The sequence below is a fragment of the Petaurus breviceps genome, unplaced genomic scaffold, assembly GCF_028583685.1.
Source record: "Petaurus breviceps papuanus isolate PSGF00001 unplaced genomic scaffold, PetGlider_PUasm1.0 189, whole genome shotgun sequence".
Taxonomy (NCBI): domain Eukaryota; kingdom Metazoa; phylum Chordata; class Mammalia; order Diprotodontia; family Petauridae; genus Petaurus; species Petaurus breviceps.
Window position 1 is genome coordinate 41,548,529 of NW_027185809.1, and position 23,536 is coordinate 41,572,064.

Below are 23,536 nucleotides of genomic sequence, written 5' to 3' on the forward strand. Positions count from 1 at the left end.
ATTATATATTCTTCTTATTTTCCCTTTAACTTTTTGCATAATGATAATGTTGTTGGCAGATGTTTATGTTCTTCTAGTCTACTTTCAAGCTAATTTTGTTTCCAGGGAAATTTTAATTCTCTTTTTAACCAGCATTTTAGTGGAAGAGTCACCCTTTGGTTCAAATTAGCCCATTTACCTGAGAACAGGAATTTTAGGCACTGTATAAGAAGAGGTTTAAACTCTGTGTCACTGAAAGTAGACCAGAAAATCAGACAAAGTAGTCTAACAACTATTGCAGTCTAACAACTATTGTATTGAAACCATCTAACCAGAACAATGGAGTCTTTTTTGCAGCTTTATGACAAAGTATAAGTGTCCAAAAGAAATTGAAAGGACTTCTAGTTGACCACTGAGGTCTTCAGTCCCTAGCACAGTATCTTGTAAGTATACTCCAACACTCCCCATTCTGTGATCTCACTTGTGTGGAAATTACCTCCAACAATGCAACAACTGCAACCAGTCCATTCCTGTCTATTTCTTTCCTAATCCCTTAACTGTAACTGTTTTCCTAACTACCTTGAACTTAACTCCCTTGTATTTGTGACTATTTTTTAAAAATTTATTCTGTAATATCCTTCTTGTGCTTAACAAATGCTTCTTGGATCAGATTCAGAAAAAATTTATAATCCCTCTTGCCAAGCCTCCTTCCAATCACAAATACATAACTGCAAATATAATCTTCAGACTACAACATGTAGTCTGGACAAATGTTTATTAGATGGTTAAATCTTTACATTGTCTTCCTTAAGAATAAAATTGAGAGATAATAGCGAAGTGGATAGTTTTGGTCTTGGGGTGGGAAAGATCTGGGTTCAAGTTCCATCTCTGATACATACTAGCTATGGGACCCTGAGCAAGACTCTTAACTGTTTACTCTAAAGACTATATGTCACAAAGAAGGTGCTGATTGGTGGAACAACACTTTAAGAAAACTACTAATGCTAAGAGAACCAAAGCAGCAACAAGTATGCACGGTCTCTGAAATATGTCCCACACTTTTTTTCTGCTGCCTCACTTATTCATGCAAGGCGTTTATGCCTACTGAGAGCCTACCTATTACCTATTCCTTAGGTTTTGTTTTTCTTACCTTTTCATTAGTTGAAGAGGGGGGAGGAAAATAAGAGATCTTAGAAATAAAAAAGGATAGGGGGCGGCCAGGTAGCACAGCGAGTAAGAGCACCGGCTCCAGTGTTGAGAAGACCTGGAGATCGAATCCCGGGCTCAGACACTCAGCACCACACCCAGAAATAACTGGCCGTGTAACCTTGAGCAAGTTACTTAACCCCGGTTGCTTAAAAAAAAGAAATAAAAAAGGATAAATAAAATCTCTGTGCTTTAAAAATAAATTAAAAAATAAAATAAAATGAAGCAAAAAAAGAGATTCTGCCTATTCTTTAAGATCTAGCACAAATGATATTTCCTCAGTGAAACTCTCTCAACTGCCCCTTCTCTCTCACCCGATCAGAAATTATCTTTCCTTCCTTAGACCTTACATAGACCTCTTTTTTTTTCCTTAGACCTCTTTGTACTCTTTTTATTCATTAATGTATTAAATTCTATAATTTATTTTTATATGTGAGTGGTTTAGTGGCAAGAACATTGGACTTGAATCAGAAAATATCATTCTGTCTCTGACACTTACTCTATAACCATGGGCAACACACTTAATCTTTCTAAGCCTGTTTCCTCATCTGCCAAATGCTAACAATAATACCTAACATTTATATAGCACTTTGCAAACCCTATAGGTGTGTGTGTGTGTGTATGTGTGTGTGTATATGTATGTAGTCACACAATCCTAGGTACATGCTAATTTTCATCACAACTTGTAAAATGGAGATAATACCTGTTCTACCTACCTTGAAAGGTTATTTTGAGGGTTAAATGAAATAATGGTTGTAGGTGTTTTGCAAGAAGCATTATATAAAGAGACCTATTATGGTGATAATGATGAGGATGTGGTTTTTTCCCCCCTCACTAGATTATAAATTCCTTGACAGATTCAATCTCTTCATTTCTCTATATGCCCTGAACAAAAGAGGTGTTTAAACAACAACATTTTGACAAACATGACCTTTCTTTCCACTTGAAACTTGGTTTAGGCACAATTGTGACCAATCAAGAACACAACGCATATTTCTTAGAGAAATCACATGTATTCACAAGGGATAATCCAAAGAAAAAGAAAAAAAAGGCAAAGGCTATAATTACATTTTAGTCTAATGATAATGATATTGAAAATAATAATGATTATGGCAGTTCATATTTATAATGCCTTAAGGTTTTCAAAATGCTTTATATATGTTACCTAAATTTATCAATTCAATTTTTGCTGAGTGCTTGCACTGAGGTAGGCACTGAAATAAAATGTACACATAAATAATGATGTTGCTTATATGCTGCGTAAAATGATTAAGAAAGACTAGAAGTAATATGAAGCTTTGGAGGAAGGAGAGGTTATTAGTTCAGTTTCTTCTATTTGATTTCAACACTGCTTTTAATGATCTGTCAACCATATACTTTCATGTTTACTTTGGGATGGGTTGTTTTTCTTTTTTTAAAGATAGGGTTAATATTAGAAGGAAAACCTCATGGAAGAGGTGCTGTGTAAACTGAGGTATGAAGAATGGGAAGAAGGTGGCAGGGGAGGGCATTCTCGACATAGGGAGTGGTATGAGCAAATGTGTGGAAGTGGGAAAGCTGATTGTGTTTGGGAAACAATGAATAAATTAATTCACTAAGAGTATATGGTTAAGTGGAAGTTTTCTTTCCAAAAGGCTGGAAGTTCAAAACTGGGATCCAAACATAGGTTTCTTGGGCTCCAGTTCTGTGATTTTTCTACTACACATTTAGCAAAACCAGTAAACATTCTTCTACCTTTCCTTATAAAGCATACACAAATCAATTCTGCTTTTCAAATCAGGAAAACTTGAAGGATACAACATAGTACCTGATTTCAATACTTCCTCACTTTCTTCCAAGTCCTTGTTTTCTAGATTTGGCATCTCTAGAGAGCTAGAGTCTTCTATAATACTTTCAACATCTCTGTCTTGGTTCTTGAAACTGTTCTCTTTGGAAGGGGATTCTAATTCTGGTTCTTCTGATTCAAGGAAGATCTGACCAGCTACTACTCGGCCTGCTGTGGCATGGTCCTTTACTGATTCTTCTGATGGCAAGGAAGTCTGAGAAGTGTAAAAAAAAGTTTCACAGTAAATATAATTTTAGTACATCAATTTTATGAAAATATTTTCCAGCAAATAGACATATTTTCCCTTCAAAGGTCTCTTTCAGGAGTGTGACCTATATTTGGCACATGTTATAGTTAGACTAATATGACAGATTCTGTTAACTTAGATTTAGAAGTGATTGTTATCCTTTGAGCTATCTTTTTGGCTAACTTTCTTTTAAATTCCTTATTTATACCTACTAGCTTCTTTTAACTGTTGTTAGTAAAATTATTTTATTTTCTACTATTTTAATGTAACTTTCCTCCAAAACTAGTTATTTCCTCAAACAGTAGTAAAATAAACTCTTCTCCATCATTTCAAAATTGCTTTTAATGAGCTGTCAACTATAGTAATTTCACACATCTACTTTGGGATGAATTTTTTTTAAAGCATAGGGCTAATATTACTATATGTTAGAAAAACGATATATGAAAAACATTCTTTTTTTTTTGCTTTTTGGAGGGGGGAGGGCAGGGCAATTGGGGTAGAGTGACTTGCTCAAGGTCACTCGGCTAATAAGTGTTAAGTAACTGAGGCCAGATTTAAACTCAGGTCCTCCTGACTCCAGGGTTGGTGCTCTATTCACTGTGACACCTAGCCACCCTGAAAAACATTCTTGAGAAAGCATTAATATTGTTTTCTTGGTCATCAAAAACTGGAAAAAAGGTGGGTGAGAGGGTGGAAGAGAAGTGTCCTCCTTATCCATTGGTAAACAGCTAAATATCTTATGGTATATGAATGTAATGGAATATTGTTGTGCTGTAAGAAAATGATGAAATGAACAATATTTGAGGAAACTGGAAAGACCTTTATGAACTGATTCAGAGTTAAGTGAGCAAAAATAGAATACTTTATGCCATGATAACATTACAGAGAAAAACAACTTTGAAAGATTACAACTCTGATAAATATGATCATAAGCCACAAGTCTCAAAGAATAAAGATGAAACACAACACTTGCCTCATAATAGAAAAGTGATTAAATTAAAATGCAAAAAGCAATACACATTTCTCAAACAAGGCTAAAATGGAAATTTGTTTTGCTAGACTATGTGGCTATGTACTGAGAGCCAAGTTTTTTTCTTTTTTATTCCTTTGAAAATGAATGATGAGAGTATCAGGAGAGACAGATTAATTAAAAAAATCCTGTTACTTGAAATATAAAACAACAGGTTATTTTTTTTTTAGAAAGCATTAATAGTAAAGATAAAAATAAAGAAAAACAAAACTGAAAGTGGCTCCTGCTAAAATTGTACAGTTACTGACTTCAGATACTCTAAAACCTATGGAGAAAAAAAAAGATGCTTTTTAAATATTCAAACTTGAGTCAGATGCAGGAATTGGATCCAGGTGGTTGACTCCAAAGCTGGCTCTCTATCTACTGAATCTCATGACCTCCACATAGTAGGTAGAATTAACATGAACAATACTTTTGAAAAGAGGAAAGTTTACTGTTTATTTTCAGAAGAGAAAGAGAACACCTTTACCATTCTGATGGCTCCACCTACAACATGTATCATACAGTGGTGTCACATATAAACCTATCACATGACGAAGTTAAATTTTTTTGGCAAAAGGGCAGTGCTACCTTTAGTACTTAAATAAGAAAAGTCTAATTTTGTTTATAATATAAATGCAGATTATTTTTATCTTCTTTAGTTATACTGTGCAAACCCGGAAAACAGAGGATCTCCATTTTATCCTGCATACATATATTTTTTTGTACATAATTGTTTGCAAGCTGTTTCCTTCATTAGAGTGTGAGCTCTTTGAGAGCAGGTACTGTTTTCCACCTTTCTTTGTATTCCTAACACTTCACATATAGTAGTCACTTAAGAAATGCTTATTAACTTGTGCTTGATAAACTTAGCTAAACAACAGCAAATATAATGAAGATTTTTAGTCCATACCTTTGAATCTAAGGATTCATCCTGACCTCCTTCATCATCTGTAAGGAAAGTTTAAACAAGTCAATCACTAGCTTTATTGTTGGAAAATTAAGGAGATTTATTACTAATGTCAAACATTTAGCAAGGTACACCAAAATAGTATCCACAAACTGGGTAATCAGTCCTCAAATAATCAAGGATTTTAAGTGGTAGTCTGGAATGAACTAAATTTTTTTTTTAAAAAAGGTTTCCTTAATTTTGCAGCCCCATTAGGCTGCTATTCCACCCCTCCTCTCCCTTTTATTGTCCAATTTCATAAAGGAGTCATCTATACTAATTGCTTCTATTTCTTCTCTACCTGCTTGCTCTTAAGCCCCTTCTAAGCTGGTTATTGTAGCCATCATTCTAATGCAACTGCCCTCTTAATTGTTCCCAGGAAATCTCCCTTCTTGACCTTTCTTAAGCAAACTACATTAAGCACTATCTCCTGTCCCTCTACCCTCTTCAAACACTCTCTCCTCTCTTGGCTTCCTGAATACTGTGCCTTCCTCCTCTTGGCTTTATCTCTTTAAATGCTTCTTCTCAGTCTCTTTCTTTGGTATTTTTCCTTCTCCCATTCCCTATGAGTTATTTTCTAAGCATTTGGGCCCCATTCTTCCCTCTAGACCGTTTCCCTTGATGATCTCAATCATCCCTTCAACTCTCACCTCTATGAAGGTGATTTAAAAACCTCTTTTTTAGACTTTCAAGTTCCAGAATAACATTTTCAGCTACTTATGGAAGCTGCCCACTTGACTGTACTGTCTACAACTAGCTAAATGTCTAAAAAATGTCATCTTCTTTCTTTATGTGTTCCTTTCTCTGATTGCTCTGATTCTGTCAATAGTACCACAATTCTGCCATCCTCCCTACCCCCATTCTGCACATAAATATTGTCAATCTATCTCAACAATACCTCCTATACTGACATCTTCATTTCCATTTCAACTGTAGTTCAGGTTCTCATTACTTCCCACCTCCCTACTGCAAAAGCCTCTTCACCAGTGTGTCTCTCTACATCTAGGTTCTTGCCCATGCTAATTCACCATACATGCCACTTCCATATGCACATGTCTGCTGGCATTACCGAAATGATTAAAAACTTTCAATGGCTTCCTATGGGACTAAATAAAATGAAATTCCTTGTCCTCGAATTAAAGACACTCCAAAAATCTGCTTCCACCCTTATTTCATACTACCCATGCAACACACTAGCTAAATTTAACTACTCATCAATCTTTGAATAACTATGGCATTTTTCCATCTCTGTACCTCTACATGCAATGTTCCCGATGCTTGGAATATCCTCACCAAACTTTCTTTGTTGAAGTCTTACTCATCCTTCAAGCTTAAAATGTCACTAACTCTATGAAACCCTCACTGAGAATCCTGACAGTGAGTCTCCTCAAATTGAAGCTTAAAGTGGGAAAGAAACGGGGTCACCTCATTCACCCTGGACCTGGGCGAGAATCCCCCTCACAACGGTCCCGAGAAGCGACTTCTAGTTTGTACTTGAAAACCTCCAGGGAAGCAGATCCAAGACAGTCAAATCCTGGGGACAACCATTTGTTATAAACTCTTTTTTTCCACAGTGAACCTAAGTGTGCCACCATGCAAATTCCACCTATTGCTCCGAGTGTAGTTGTGCCGTCTGGTTCTAATCTCTCTTCCACATGACATGTGGTTCTTCAAATATCTGAAGTTAGCTACTATATTCTCTTCACTTTCCTTATCTTCTCTTCCCCAATATGAGATGTTTCTCTTCAGCAAGCTAAGCATCTGTGGATAGGACACTGGAATCAGAGTCAGGAAGACATGGGTTGAAATTCTGCCTCTGACACTACTTAGCTACATGACCATCTTAGGTAACCTTTCTGGGCCTCAGTTTTCTCATCTTGAAAATGGGAATACCATGGATACCTACTTCATGTGAGGTTCAAATAAAATATGTAAAGCAATTTGCAAACCTGAAAGCAATATACATTCTCAGCTATTACACATAATAATATAGTTTCTTCACCAGTTCTTACATAATATGGTTTCTACAAGCTGAAGCCCACCAATGTCATCTTTCTTAAAATGTGGTACCCAGAACTGAATACAATACTGTAGATGTGCTGTGACTGGACACAGTACATACAAATAATCACTACTGACTCTAGACACTGAAAATCTATTAATGTATTTTGTTAAAATTTTTTTTTACTGTCATGCTATATTGAACTTATAGTCTACTAAAACTCTTTTTTTTGGTTAATCTTCTTTCAGTTGTGCCTGTACAACCCTATATTGGTGTACTTGATTCCTTGAACACAAGTATATTTTATATATATTCTACTTTTTTAAGGGAGTGCTGAGGTAGGTAAGAGGTCAGGACACATGGCACAATTTCATTGGCTTAGGGAACTCCCAAGGAAAGAAACTCCCTTTACTGATGCAGATAAGTAATTGTTTTGCACTTTATAGTTTAGTGTGCTGACCCTGGCATTGCCAGTTAACTTGCCCAAGGTTACGAAGTTAATGTGTAGGCAAATCCACTGCAGCTGAAACAGCAAGACACCCTGAGGGAGAGATAAGAAGCAGCATATGCCATACAACTCACACCACCACCACCACCACCACCACCACCACCACCTAGACAACTATCTCCCTGCAAACCCTGAAGGACATGGCCCAGGACCCTGAACCCAAGAGCCTTGGGAATAACAATGCTTCCAGTCCAGTGCCTGCAGCCATCACCTAGCAAAGTAACCCCTATGGAGATGTGGCCTGGCAACTACTCCTTCAGGTGCTATAGCCACAGTTATTAAAGTCCCAGAAAAGAAAGTTCTTGCCACCACAGTCCTTGGCACTGTCAAATGATTCAACATCAGAAACTGATATGATTGAGAGGATTACCATCTGCTTTGCCAGTGTACCCTAAGGATTATAGGATCTTTTTGTCTGACTTAAGAGATGAAACTTTCCACATATATGTGGAATATTAGAATTCGAGCACCTTAACAGGTACTGTCTTTATTTTCTAGACAGCTAAGTAATGTAGTAGTTAGAGCTCTGGACCTGACCTGAGTTCAGATCCTATCTCAGGTACCTGTGTGACCCTTTAACTGATGTCTGCCTCAGTTTCCTCATCTGTAAAATGGGTATAATAATAGCACCTATCTCCTAGGGTTGTCATGAGGACAAAATGAGATAATACTTGTAAACCTTAAATCGATACATAAATACTAACTATAATTATTATTTGTATCCCCAGTGCTTAGCATAGCACTTTGCATATATCAAGCACCTAATAAATGGTTTAAAAGTTCATTCATTCATTCATGCGTCTGAGGTAGGAACTAGACCCACATGGTCCTCACTCCGAGGGTGGCTCTCTAATGTCAGGTTGAACCTCTTGCCTGTAGGTTTTTAATGTTGGTTTGAACTTTACCCCTATGAGATTTAAACTTATATTCACATCTTGGTTCTAACACTTAGCTACCGTACCAGACAATAAATTCCTTTATGGCAGGATCCAGGTCTTATTGTTCTTTAGACCTCCAATACCCCTTCCCCTCCCCACCTCTAGCTCCTCATGGATATTTTTCCCTGTTAGAATGTAAACCCCTTGAAGGCAGCAGCTGTCTAGCATGTATTTTCATCCCTAGCACTGGACACAGTGCCAGGCACACAGTAAGTGCTTAGTAAATGCTTTATTATTAATTCATTCAATACCTAGTACACCAAAGGTTGTTAAAATTAATTTATTCAGCAAATGTTTCCTGCCCCAGAGGAGGTGCCTCATCACCACATAAGCGGTAAGACAAAAGTCACATCAATTCTTCTGGTTTAATTCCATTATTTCCTACATACCCTGACTGACAAATTGTCAATTATTCTTTCATTCTAACATCTGTCAAGTGCCAACCAAGAAAAGTGCAAGTACTAGATCTTGGGGGGCAGATACTGTCTTACAAGAAAGATATGGTGCCAGTCTTCAAAACACAATCTACTTTTAAGGGTGATATTCACAAGATTTACCCAATATAAATTGAAATACAAATACATAAGATTACAAAAATTAAGGTGTTCACTGAAATGAACTTCCTTGACTTTGTTCCTCTTTACCTTGATCCACTCTAATTGGGGTAAAATTAGTTTTCCTTATTGCTTATCAGCATTTTACAACTCATTAAATTTATAAGCAACTGTTCCTCAAAATAGGAAGAATCAAGTATCTTTTTTTCTTCCTCTACATGCTAACAAAATACATTTCATAGAGTACACCCTTCAACAGCTAAACAAATAGTTGTTAAATACCTCCTATGTTTAAGCACTATGCTAGGAGCTAGGGATACAAAGACATAACAAAATTAAAATGGTCCATGATATCAGAGATTACATTTTACCAAGGAATATAACATGCACAAAGATAAATAAATAAATAAATAATTTCCAGAGGGAGAAAGAATTAGCAAACTGGGGTGCATTAGGATGGAGTAGATAAGACAGGGAAAGCTTTGGGTGGGATATAGTACCTGAGCTGTGCCTTGAAGAAAGGTAACATGTTCATTCTGGACATGGGGGACTATGCTGGGGCTACACTGGGACAGGAAGTGAAATGCTGAGTTTGGGGAATAAAAAAACAGGCTGGTTTGGCCAGAATCAGAATGAAGGGGAACAATATGAAATAAATCAAGTAGGGAAGGTGGAAAACAGACAAGGGAAAAAATTTAGCTGTTAGGCTAATAGGTTTGTATTTTATAAGAGGCAACAGCCATTGAAGTTTTGGGAATACAGGAATGACATCATCAGATTTGACTGTGAATCGAAGAGGGGAGAGACCAGAAGCAGGGAGACCAACTGAGAAGCTATATTGTAAAAGTAGAAAGAAGAGGTTATGAGGCCTGAATCAGGCTAGTGGCCATGAGTGGTGGTAAGGGGATGAATGCCAGAGATTTGTGGAGGTAGAATTGACAAGATCTGGCAACTTAGCTGCAAATAGGGCTCAAGGAACCATGAGGAAGAAACCAACAATGATTCAGATGCAGCACAACTGAGTGACTCAAAGAATGGTGCTATCTTAAAAGAATTAAGAAAATTTTGAGAAGAGATGTGCTTACTAGGGAAGATAATGAACCATTCTGGAGAACATGAATTGGTGCTTTTTGAGACATGCAGGTAGTGATATCCAGCAGGTAGTGAACAACATAGAATTAGAGTTTAAAGGAGAAATTAAGACCACAGAGAAATATCTATATATTTGGGAATCATGTATAACAAATATTCCATGACTAAATAGAAAGACTATGTATTCACATGCGAGAATAAAAAAGTTGATGCAAAAATGTTTTAAAATACAGATAATTCCATTTATATGCATAGTTTCATTTTTCTATTTGTATCGATATGGACCTCACTAAACTACAAAGAAAACTGCATTTTTACAAAAAAATTGAGTTTTTGGTTCCACTGTAGGAGCAGAACCAAAAGTTGGTAATAAACAGTAACCTACTTACCACCCTATACGGACTTGCTGTTGGTCTCCTTATTAAGAAATCAATACTCTGTTCTAAAGAAAGTAATCATTCCAGTCAGGGAGAAATAGCATTTGCTATTTGATTCATACCGATTGCTCTGGTTTTTCTGATCCTATTTCCTCTCTTTCTCCTATTCTTCCCAAGTTTACCTGTTACTTCTTGTTTCCTTCAGTTATTATGTTTCCCCCCTGCTCTTATGTAACCAACAAGCAAAGGCTCACTGTCTAAACCAAAATTCCTGTTTTCCTTGCCCAGAAAAATTGTCAAAACAAACAGAAGTTTTCTGTATTTGTGGTTCCTCCCCAAATAGTCTTAAACTAGTCTTGACTAGTCAGGAAAACATATTTCGCTTATTTTAAAAAATCCTGGTATTAGATGAACAAATGGGATTTACAAGAACCTCTCCCACTAAAATTTTATAATTTGTTAGCAGAACTGTCATTTGGGTCTCACTGCAATGCAATTCCCAAATTTCAGCATTCCTCAAACTATGTTCCATCAAAACTGGTATTCTGTGCCATGTGCTGAAAGCCCACAAAAAAATTCTATCAATATTTTTTTCCAATCAAAATGTTAACTATTAAATTATTTATCAAAAATACTTTTGTACAGAAAATTTTCAAAATGAAAACTTCCTCACAGCCTTCTTTATTCCTAGATCATACTAAATTCCTAATATCTCTCAGGGAACCAAAGTTACAGCTTCCATCAATATATTTTGAGCTCCCAAATGTTCCATGGCCAAATTAGTTCAGGAAACATTGCTCTAAAATACTACAAAGCAATAGACTTTGGGTCTGAGTTATCAAAAACAGAGTTTACAGGAGAAAATTCTTGTCATAAATTTAGTCTGTCTGATGATACCTATCCATTACATACTATTGAGAAGTGCCATTCCACTATGTGGTGTTAATATTACCCTTAAATAAGCCAGCTATTAAGCCTGAATAATTGAGGTTTATGGTATATAAAACAGAACTAAGAAACTAATATTATTAAGTGATGCAATATACTGTTCTCATTTTGTGTCAATCATTAAGCTATGTTTTTGTCCTTCTGATTATGTAATTATAACACATGGATAATGTTGTCATTGATTTGCCAAAATCAAAAGCTATCTCCCACCCAACTGCAATCTGGCCTCTTCTCAAATTATCCCAAAGGTTAAATTTAACAATAAGGTTCAAACAAAAACAATAGGTTAAATAAAAGTGAGAGTGTGGGGGAACCCAAATGTTTTCTACTCTTTCTCTTTGGATATTTAAAGAAAGACTCTTTATTCAAAATACATTTCTTTTTGGCCAAAGCTTTTCAGCATCTTCATGAATATTCACTTTTTCACCCATCAAGGGAAAGAAAATGAAAAGTTTCAGGTATGTACTCTTAAATGTCTAAATTTTATTTTCAAGTGTAGTATCTGATCAATAATTACAGTAATAATTTTATTGTGTTATATACTATCACAGCAAGTTACATAGTTATGTTTAAGTTTAAAGACAAAAAGTTAACTACTGTAATTTGTTACAGTTAACCTCCTAATAATCTATAGTTTACTAATATTTTTAAATACATTTCTTGCTTGGTTATTCAATGAACATAAAAGTGGTACTGTGCATAGAAACAGAATTATCTATATTTTTCAAACTTTTAAATCAACTCTTTGGATTTTCCCTTATGAATATGCATATCCTACTTATTCACTAAAAATTATTATGTATATTTCATGACGGTAAATATGCTTTAAAATAAATAACTATACTTACCTACAGAAAGGAAAAAAAGTTAGTGAGAGCAAAATACAATGAGTCACAATGAGAAAATTTGTTTATGAATACAAGAATACATGGTAGTTTCTGTTACCAGATTTCATCCCTATTGCATCATGTGCACAGCGCCTCTTTTTAGAAACAACTGAGTAGTAATAGGTTTCAGGTAAAAATAAATAAATAAAAAATATTGACAGATCTTAACCCATTTACTAAAACCTGGAAAGAAATATACTCCAGATGGTAATCTTAAAACGGTTCACAAAGTATAAGCAATTTTCTCTTTAAAACAAGTAGACATTCTGCTATGATGATGAGTGAGTCACTTACTTGATAACTTTTGACATTATATGTTCAAAGGGGAAATGAAGTTATTGGAGTTCCTCTTAAAGGAGGGAACATTTAGAAAAAGACAATACTTTTGATGAATAGTTAAAGAGACTCCAGATGATTAGTTTGCTTGTTTTTTTTAGCATTACAATTAATCAGAATTTAGAAAGATCAAACAAAAAGAAAAAGAAAAGTGGGTAAGGCATAGAAGAGATTAGTAGATGCTCAATTAATACTTGATGATTTTCCACTCAACACTATCATATCCATGATAGCATACCTCATCATAGGAAAAGGTTTAGATTCTTTTTTTAAATATAAATTTTCCTTTGGGAAAATGGGAAATTTACATTTTTTTACATCATTTAGTAAAGCAGCATAATGCTATTGTTAGTGATATAATAGCAATAGTTAGTTATTGATATGGTTTCAGAGAAAAGTGACCAAAATTGAATCTGTCACATAAATTAAATTGATAGATAACAGACTTTAAAAAAGAAAGAAGTGATAAACTAAACAATCTACTAGAAAAAAGAGATCTCTCCATCCTTTGTTAACCTTGGTTGTAAGTAATAAGGCTCTCTGTGCTTTGGTACCCACAATGTAAAAAAAGGATACCACCTTACCTTCCTCATAGGGATACCGTAAGGGTCAATGATAGCACTTTGGGGGAGGGGGAAGTCAGTATATAAATCTAAGATAAAAAACTTCAAATTTAATTGGAATTGATTCAAACCCCAGCTTTGCCACTTACTGTTAACTGTATATTAGCAGCAAGTAAACTTTCCCTTTCTGGGTCTGAGGTTTTTTCTTCTGTAAGATAAGGGAGATGGAACAAAGGTCCTAAATTATCTATCTTATCAATCTGATTCCTCTGAGCCTTTGCTGCATTCTCCATAGCTAACATGCATTTTTCTAGGACCTAGTTGTGAACTCTCTCAGCTTATGCAGGTTTTAGAGTTTCTGACGTCCATTTGGGACAGCGACAATTAGATTTGGGGCTCAGTCATTTCAGTAGAATACTAAAAAATAATTTCACTGGGAGGACAGGTCAAATAATTTTATGAATTACTTTAAATATACCTAGGTAAAATAATAAAGCAAAGATCTAAGAAAGACATTAGAGACAGCCAGTAGCTCTGGATACAGCACTTGATCTGGAGTTAGGAAGACCTAGTTCAAATACAGACTCAGATGCTTCCTAGCTGGGTGATACCAGACAAATCACTCTGACCGCCTGACAAAAGGAAGGGAAGAAAATAGCAAACCACTCCAGTATCTTTGTTTGTTTGTTTTTTTTTGGAGGAGGGAAGCAGGACGATTGGGGTTAAGTGACTTGCCCAAGGTCACATGGCTAGTAACTGTTAAGTGTCTGAGGTCATATTTGAACTCGGGTTTTCCTGAGTCCAGAGACAGTGCTCTATTCACTGTGCCACCTAGCCACCACCACTCCACTATCTTTGCCAAGAAAACCCCATGGACTGCTATGGTCCATGGAGTCACAAAGAATAGGACACAACTGAACAACAATAAGAAAGACAGTGGATAAGCAGTTGACAGCTATTTAGACACATACCTTAGTCAGGGCATTTCAGAAAAAAAACCCGAAGCCCACTTTTTATTATGATGTTCCAAAGGAAACCAACTATGTTGAAATACAAATTTTAGAAATTAACAAATTAAAATAACAATTTTCTTAAAAAGCTAGCAGATCCAAACTCTGCGGACAGACAAGAGATATCCTATTTCATTAGGCCACAGATCTAGAGCTGAAAGGACCCTCATAGGACATTGAACCCAACTCCTACATTTTCTACATGAGGAAACAGGTTTCCCTCCCACAGGGCTTAATATAGTTTCTGGAATATAGCAGGAGCTTAATAATTGCTTATTGATGTTCAGAGACAGGTTAAAGGAGTCATCTAAGGTCATACTTACTGGTAGCATAAGATGCAGGATTTGGACCCAGCTCCTCTGACTCTTGACTCTTTCTGCTGTACTACGCTGTCTCCTAAATTTCTAAAACTGGAGAAATTGGCTAACCATTATTTTGACTTATTTGCTAACTGGCCTCTAGTAGGAAGTGCTGGCCTTTAAATCCAACTAAAGAAATACCTCAAAACATTTAACAGTAACAACAAACAAAAAGTAACTTGCAAATGACTCTCAATTTTAAGATGAAGAATCTCTATCTTCATAAATTATCAGTGCCTGTGACAGTACAAAGAAAAAAACCCAAACCTTCTGCTCTAAAACTATTTAATATTATTATTTCAATAAACTAATTAGGATAAAAACGCTTCTGTCTCTGAATACATTCTAGCCAGTATCTGTAAATGACAAATGACCCTTTTAATACTGACCATGTTCTAACTTGCCAAAAATGTGTCTAGTACCAGATAATAGTATCACTTTAATTCTCCAGCACAGAAATTAGAAATGTAAGATTGGTCAATACAGAACACATGCAATCAGACTTTACCTCTATAGAGAGGTATACAATTTTTTTTTCAACATCTGAGCATTTAAACTTTTAAAAAGGGGTGAAATGTCACATAAACATGCAGTTTAAACAAAACAAAGGTAAAAGTCACCTAAATTTCTACTATGAAGACAGTCTGTAAGACTTAATCTTAATCCAAGTGCATTTACCTACCTTGCACACAACTGAATCTTTTGCGACTTATCTTCCAACATACAATATCTATATTGTTTTAATGTCTGTCATATACCCTTTCAGCAAATTATGTAACTGTCATGCAGAAACAGTGTGGTGTAATAAGAAGAAGGGATTTAGACTCAAAGAACCTTAATTTGAATCCTAGCTCTGGAATTTACTGCTTGTATGATCTTGGACAAATCATTTAACTTCTGAGGGCCTCAACTTTCTTATTTGTAAAATGAGTCCGCTGGACTTGGCTGGACTCTAGGGAACTTTCCCTTCCTATGATCCAAGTGTGATGTAATTTAAGTGTTGACTGACAGCTTATGCTAGCAGATGGGACAAAACATTTACTGAAAATCATCCCATTCACAAGGATACAAAGTTAAGGACTATAGCATTTCAGGGTTAGTATCAGTTGAACCACAGAGCTCAACAGTACAGTCAGATTTCTACTGGCTATCAGTTACTCATGAGGTTATTAACAAGTTCTCCTCCATAACAATGTAAGCTCCCTGAGGGTAGAGCCTATTTCTTCCCCTTCGTTTCCCTCAAACTTAGAGTCTACCAATAAATGCAAACAGATGGTCTACAATACTCCATTTGACAAAGATTTCAAAGGCAATACCAGGACATTAATGCAAACTTAACAGATCATTTGAAAACAACTCAAAGCCTGTGTCCTAATAAAGGCAATGAGTCAATGTAATCCTATTTATATTAGAAGGTCTAAAGTGTAATCAGTTTTTTAAAACAAGAGATATCTAACTACATAAGATACCAATAATAGGATTTAAAAATAAGAACTTTCATTTTAGAAGCAGAATAATTAAGGGAATGCAACAATTTAGATTTAGGCCAGTATTTGGGGATCCAAATAATCACTTGTGAATTTTCTTGCAGCAGACAAGAGAAAAGTCTTTTTTGTAGTTAAAAATGAGACAAAATATATGAAGCACCATATAGTTTTGTTATTATCATTATTATCTATTTATGGAAACTGATGAAAATTCTAGCTTTACACTGTACTGGTTTGGGCAAGGAACACTTTCAGATGCCAAGGTCTTATAGAGATGGCAACTGAGGAAGGGTCTAGAAAGGCATGTCAAATCTCTAATTAAGGACCCAAGATACACATCAAAAAATACAGAAAATAACTCCAAGGACCAAAACAGATCACAAGACTTCAGTATATTTCAGTATACCTTTTTTAGTGCCACACATCCAAACATCAAAAGCAATCTGCCATCCATTCTGAGCTAATTTCTTCCTTAAACCTTACCGCAAATCTGAAGCCATTCAGATATGCAATTCCTAATTCAATTCTCCATCCTCATTTTCAGTCAACAACAAAAAAAACCAACAAGGGTAACAACCTCAAGACATAAACAGAGTACAAAAGAGCCCGCACATATGGTAACTCCACCGATACACTGTTAACTACTAGAACTAGGTGTTCCCTTTCTCCAAAGTGACAGCTCAGAGCGAAAGCTACAAAGAATCTGGAAACCCAAATTGTGGGGTGCCCTGACGTCTGGAGTATCAGTAATGCTGAAGGCAAGGCCCGTGGAAGGGGCAAGCACGAAAGCTTCTCTCCTGCTCCTCCTCGGTCCCAGAGCAGCAAAGCCAGCGGGGTGGGGGCTGCAGGGTCCTGCTACTCCTAGACGTGTGCCCTTGCCAGCTGTAGAGGCAGGATGGGTGAGGTGTCTATGTGGGTTGTGTGTGCGTGTGAGTGTGGGGTGCGTCGGGAAGGCCTCCATTTCCAGCCTCTTCCAGGACCCCTCTTCCCCCCTGGCCCCGACAGTCCCTATAACCACCAGCACCTGGACGCCCCTACACATCCCAAGCGCTCACAACCCGGGTCAACCGAAGCCAGGGAATCAGTGACAGGGTTGGGAGAGCGCGTGGGGACGGAACCCCCCAGGCGGGGGTTGGGGTGGGCCGGGACCGATAGAGAGAGGGTCCTTATCCCGCCGCCAGCCCGGCCTTCTTTGTGGGTCCCCTCCCAGCCCAGGCCGGGCCTCCGAGAAGGGGGGAGGCGGCGGCCCCGGACTCCCTCAGCCCGGGCCAGAGCAGGGGGGCGGGTACTGACCCGAAGCCGCCCACACCAAGCCGCAGCCCATCAGCGCCCCATAGAGCAGCAGGGCCAGCCTGACCCGGACGCGCATCCTGCCACCGCCGCCGCCGCCGCCTCCGTCGCCGGGGCCGAGGTGCCGATGCCACCCTCCCGTCAACAGTGGTGTCTTCGTTGTCGCCGCTGCTGCCTCTTCAGCCTCAGGATCAGCCGCTGTCGCCCGGCTTCCTGCTCCGGCCACTCAGAGCACCCTCCCTCCCGGTCCGCCCCTCAACCCTAATGCGCAGCCAATCCGCTTCTCGTCCCGTCGGGTGCCGGAGCCAATCGTCGCAGCCGCCCCGCCCGCCCTGTCGTCCCGCCCCACAGGGTCAGCCCCTCACCAATCGCGGTTCTCCGTCCTGCACACCGGCCTCCTTAGTTGGGTCACGGACGCATCGACATGGCCCCAGCTAATTGGCAGCTACGGGTCTCAACAAAGCTAGGGCGAGGCACCCGGAGAAAAAGAAAAAGGCAGCTGCTCAGATATGGGCTCAAACTACAATACCCATAATGCCTTTTCTCGAAAATCCTCGCGCAGGCCTCTTGGGAGATGTAGTACAGGTTGAACCACGGTTTAAAGGTGTTGGGCAAGGTGCTAGTTTAAATGTTGCTGGGAAGGACCGGATCATCCTGGACAACGAGGCTGGGCACCTTACAGTGGAGAGTAACTACCTAACCCGTAAATGTGTTGGGGTTGGATAAGGTTGGGGAGGTGGAGAATAAAGAAAACACCCCAAACCTGCACGCCTATTCTTATTTAGGACTGTAGGGTGACGAATAAATACCAGTCTATTAAGCTCACAGGCATACGCTCACATGCTTTCTACTTTACCTATCTGAGCTGACCCTGCGGCACTATCGCTCATACTCTAGGTTTACAACATGTATCAACATGAAAATTCTGCACCAGAAGAGGCTGCTTTTTTAGGGGCAATTTAAAAGCTTTTGTCTTTTCATTCCTATTTTATTTTTAAATGATAGACCGGTGTGAACTTAAAGGAAGAAAATGGCAATTGCAGGGAAGAATTTGAGGGGAGAGTTTTCTACTTAAAAGATCACACATTTAAAGCTGGGAGTGATCGTAGAGAGCACCACAATCCGACCTCCTAATTTTACAGATGAGGAAATTGAGGCCTGGAAGAAGTGGACTCATTTCTTCAACGTCATACTGGTAGTAAGTAGCAGGGCTTGGATTTGAAAGTAGTTCTTCTGACTCCAAAATGGAAAGTTCCTTTCTTCATACCGCTATGCCTCACTTCAACATGTAAAAACAACAGAGGCCTCAGTTTCCTCATGTGTAAAATGAGGGGTGTTGGATTGTGGTGATTTTCAAGACAATAGAAAATAACCTATCAGAGTTATCTCATCTCCTATTTTGGTAGTTAGCCTCACCAGGAAGCTTCCTATCATCTAAGTTGGAGGACATTTGTCTGGTCCCAAAACTTAAAATTCTATATAAATAGTTCCTTTCTCCCCCAAAATTGTTTACTGCTTTTATAGTCTCTTTCTGTGACCTTAATCCTATTTTCCTTTGAAGTGATTATAATTATTATTGGGATCTAATATAATAATTGGGCCCCTGTGTAGAGTTTTATCTCAATGGATACATAAATTATCTAAAATGAATTTTGATTATAGGAACCCTTCTTCTCATCAGTAGAGGTATGATGATTTATTCTTGACCATTTTGCAAGACTCTTAGGACTACTGCTTTTCAACCTCAACCTCACTTTTGTATAATCTATCCATACATTTAAGAAAGTAACAACTAACCAGTCAAAGAACACAGTTTGGGAGATTAGTATTCTATCTTTTTAAAGAAAGAATTCTCACCAAACTTTGCTTAATTCTGTTGGGAACACGACCTTCTTGGTTTCTGCACTCTGAATGATCTCTGACTCTTCACCATTCCTCACTTGTATCTATATATCATCACATAGGTTTTTAAATCTTGGCACTGCTACCTCTCTAATATGGCTAGCATTTATTCCTTTCTTTCTACTCACTGGAACACTACTTATTCTGGTTCAGGGTGCTTTCACCTCTCACCTGAACTACTGAAATAACATTTTTTTTTAGATCAAAAAATTTATTAATAACTTTTCTTTTTCAAGATCTCCACAATTTCTCCTAGTGTTCCCCCTCTTTCTCAGAGACCACCACACACTTTATAAGAAATATTTTTAAAGAATAAAAGAGAAGAAAATGAAAACAACGAACAAAATCAGTCAATGCATTGAACAAGGAAAACAATGAAGCTGCTACAGAGGACAATATCATTGAAATGGAAACCATTACAGAAAAAGAATACGTCAATTATGATGTTTAGACTCTGGCATCTACCTGGAAAATCAGAGCAATTGAATTTAAAAAACAGGAGCTGGTCATAAGAACAGCCTCAGGAATTTTACAGGGAAGTTAAAGAGATGTGGACCATGGAAAATATTGAAGTGGAAAACATAACTGATGAGGGAGACAGTTTTGATGATTATTTGATTCTATTATCTCTCTGGAGAACCAGAGAAACTGTATATGAGAAACAAAGACTGGAATTTCAAACAGTTTTAGAAGAGAAAAAGACAATCCTCAATGAAATCAAAGAGTTATGTGCCATGGAAAACATTAATGAGAAGAAAAATATCCCTATAAAGGAAAACATGAATATAAAGGAAAATACTTATGATGCTTTGACTCTGCTATCTTTCTGGGCAAACAGAGAAATTAAAAATAAGAACTGACAAGAAAAACAATTTTGGAAGAGCAAATGCAGACATTCCTCAATGACATCAAAGAGATATCTGGCATGGTGAGAGAGTTCAATTCATGACTACTTTTCCCATTTGTATTCCACAAGGGTTTCTTCAGGGCCTGTTAGTGAGCACTCTCCTGAAAATTCTGGGACACAGTGAGGAGAATGTAGAAAAGGAATAAAAGCAATGCCTCCAAAAAGAAAAAAAAAGAGAAAAAAAAAGTTCTATTTCCCAGAAAGAGTCAAATGAAGGATAAATGGCCTCTTCTCCCTGGTCAAAATATGCATGTGCCTCTTCTATCTTGAAAATATTTAATCTGACCCTTTGGTGCCCTTTAGTTGCCATCCAATGCCTTCCTTCCTTTCACTGTCAAACTTTACGAATGAATGTCTTTTCCAATTATTCCATCTTTAACATCTCCCTTCTTGTCCCATCACTCTGCTGAAACTATAATCGAAAAAGTTATTAGTGATTTCTTTGGCACCAGACACAATCCAAAATGGACATTGCCTTTTCTTTGTCTTCATTCTATTGTATTTGACACTTTTGAGTACTCTTGTCTTATTGAAACACTCCTCTTTTTGCTTGATGATACTATGCTATTCCAGTTCTCCTCCCTCTTTGCTTAGTCATCTTTTTCCTTCTTTAGTTCCTTTTGTGCCCTCTGCTTTCTCTTTGTAGTGTTTTAGAACTATCCATTTTCACGGCTTCCATTTTAACCCCTATGTGGAAGACTCCCAAATGTATATCTCTGTTGTTGTCCTCTTGCCAAGTTCCAATTACATATCTTTTGCTGCCTAATAGAGATTTCTGTTTGAATCTTTTGCCATCCCCTCGACTCAACATGTCTAACATTCATTATTTGACTCTTCCCCTCAAAGTATCATTGATTCCAATTTCCCTTGCTCTATCAATTTTGTACCAGGATTGAGGGCTTTGACACTCTTCCATCACTCATATGAAATAACTAAATCCTATAATTTTTTCTTCCTATGCAAAGCCTTTTCTCTTTTTCTCTCTTTTCCACCATCCCCTAGATCTTCATTTACACTGTCCTTAAATTATTAACACTCATACCTAGACAATTTACATAATTCTAATTTGTCCTCTAACCAATCCTTTGAAATTATTTTTCCTTAAATACCACTTTTATCCTTCCACCACCCTGGTTAGGAAAATTCAGTGGATTCTTTCTTTTTTCCTTTTTTTGTTTAAAAACTTGGGATTTTAGCACTGTAAAAAAAAACTATCTTGGATAAAAACTAGAGCAAATAGTCTGACTCCTTCATGTTACAGTTGAAGAAATGAAGCATAAAGAAGTGAATTGATTTGCCCAAAGCAATGCAGCTAATGAATGGTAGAATTGAGCCTAGAATTTGGATCTTTGTATTCCTGATGTAGAATTCTTCCTCATATACCACACTGTTTCTTCTACTATGTCAGATGTAAATTTCTCAGCCTGGTTTTCAAAATCATCCGTTATCAGGTCTTGTACTGTAACACCAAGGAAAGGCAACTTCCCAAGGTTCAAAATACCAGCATAGGTGCTCTCCATTTTATTCAGTGACAAACCAAGAACAGAGAAGGTCAAAACATGACATCATTCAAAATACAGCATTTACTAAATGTGATTAAATAATCTCCAAGGACTACCCCACCCCAGGACCTTCCAATCATTCAATCAATTACAAAGTCCCTGGTCTAAATACTTCTCCACCCCTAGGCTATACCTTCATTTAGTCCACCACAAAGCCCCTCTTCTCAAATGGAGATTAGTTTCCAAACATAAGTAAAATACCTTCATTTGTCAATCACAGAGCACCAAAAGGTCAAAAGTTCCCCACCCCTGGATCTCAATTGAATCTACCCCAGAGTTACATCAAGTTTAAACTCAGCACTTAATACCCAAATGGAGGTCTTTTCTTCATCTTGACACGAGGCAAGTTCTCAGCAATCTTAGTTCCTGGGGAGACAAGGCTTAGCAAGGCCACAAGATATGTTGCCAGTCCCTTCATTAATTCATCCTCTGTCTGTAGAACAGTCCTAGAACCCCTGAAAACATTAGCAAAGCCCTCTCCCAGGATTCCTGTAAACATACAACCAGAAAATCCTTCTTCAGGGCTTCTGAACCAACAGAAAGGTTCCCAGTGACAAACCAAGAACAGAGAAGATCAAAACATGACATCATTCCAAATACAGCATTTACTAAATGTGATTAAATAATCTCCAAGGACTACCCCACCCCAGGACCTTCCAATCATTCAATCAATTACAAAGTCTCTGTTCTAAATACCTCTCCACCCCTAGGCTATACCTTAATTTAATCCACCACAAAGTCCCTCTTCTCAAATGGAGATTAGTTTCCAAACATAAGGTCAAAAGTTCCCCACCCCTGGATCACAACTGAATCTACCCCAGAGTTACATCAAGTTTAAACACAGCACTTAATACCCAAATGGAGGTCTTTTCTTCATCTTGACACGAGGCAAGTTCTCAGCAATCTTAGTTCCTGGAGAGACAAGGCTTAGCAAGGCCATAAGATACATTGCCAATCCCTTCATGAATTTATCCTCTGTCTGTAGAACAGTCCTAGAACCCCTGAACACATTAGCAAAGCCCTCTCCCAGGATTTCTGTAAACATACAACCAGAAAATCCTTCTTCAGGGCTTCTGAACCAACAGAAAGGCTCCCAGACCCCTGCAACAACAGCACTGTCCTTCACCAGTGGACAGTATTCACTCTGTCTGCAGGACAGTCTCCAGACCCCTGCAACAACAGCACTGTCCCTCACCAGTGGACAGTATTCACTCTCTGTCTGCAGGACAGTCTCAGGGCTTCTTAGCCAAAAGCCAGGTTCGAGGACTTCTTCTACAACAGGACTGTCTTTCACCAGTGGACAAATCTGGCAAAACAACATCAAAACAGACAGACAAAGTACCAGCAAAACAGCCATGTCTCCTCAGTCCTTGGCAGCTCAGGGGGCAGGTCTCAAAAGTCCAGGACAATTCGAAGTGGCCACCAGCAATTCTTTTAGTCTCTCTCTCTGCCTCCACGTGGGTGCTGCTTCCAAAAAGATCTTCCGCCTCTCTCTTGTCTCTCCAAATCTACGTCACCAGCTCCTCCCAGTTCAGGACTTTCTTTTCACATCAACAAGTCCATCCCACAGGTGGGATTAACAAGCTCTGGGTTTTAACA

General features: G+C 37.8%; 1 protein-coding gene across 3 annotated transcripts in view; it reads right to left on the reverse strand.

The window, feature by feature from the left end:
• SEL1L (SEL1L adaptor subunit of SYVN1 ubiquitin ligase) overlaps window positions 1-17,834 on the reverse strand; it is a 65,758-nt gene extending 47,924 nt beyond the window's left edge. For 2 of the 3 annotated variants that reach the window (XM_069092364.1, XM_069092363.1), the window contains exons 1-3: window positions 17,570-17,834; window positions 5,180-5,217; window positions 2,993-3,224 (exon numbers count right to left, since the gene is read on the reverse strand). In XM_069092364.1, the coding sequence (XP_068948465.1) occupies window positions 2,993-3,224; window positions 5,180-5,217; window positions 17,570-17,645 (346 nt within the window). In that variant the 5' untranslated portion in view covers window positions 17,646-17,834. The remainder of the gene's footprint in view (window positions 1-2,992; window positions 3,225-5,179; window positions 5,218-17,569) is intronic. The other variant, XM_069092365.1, reaches the window with a different exon arrangement.
• Window positions 17,835-23,536: the final 5,702 nt, after the last annotated feature.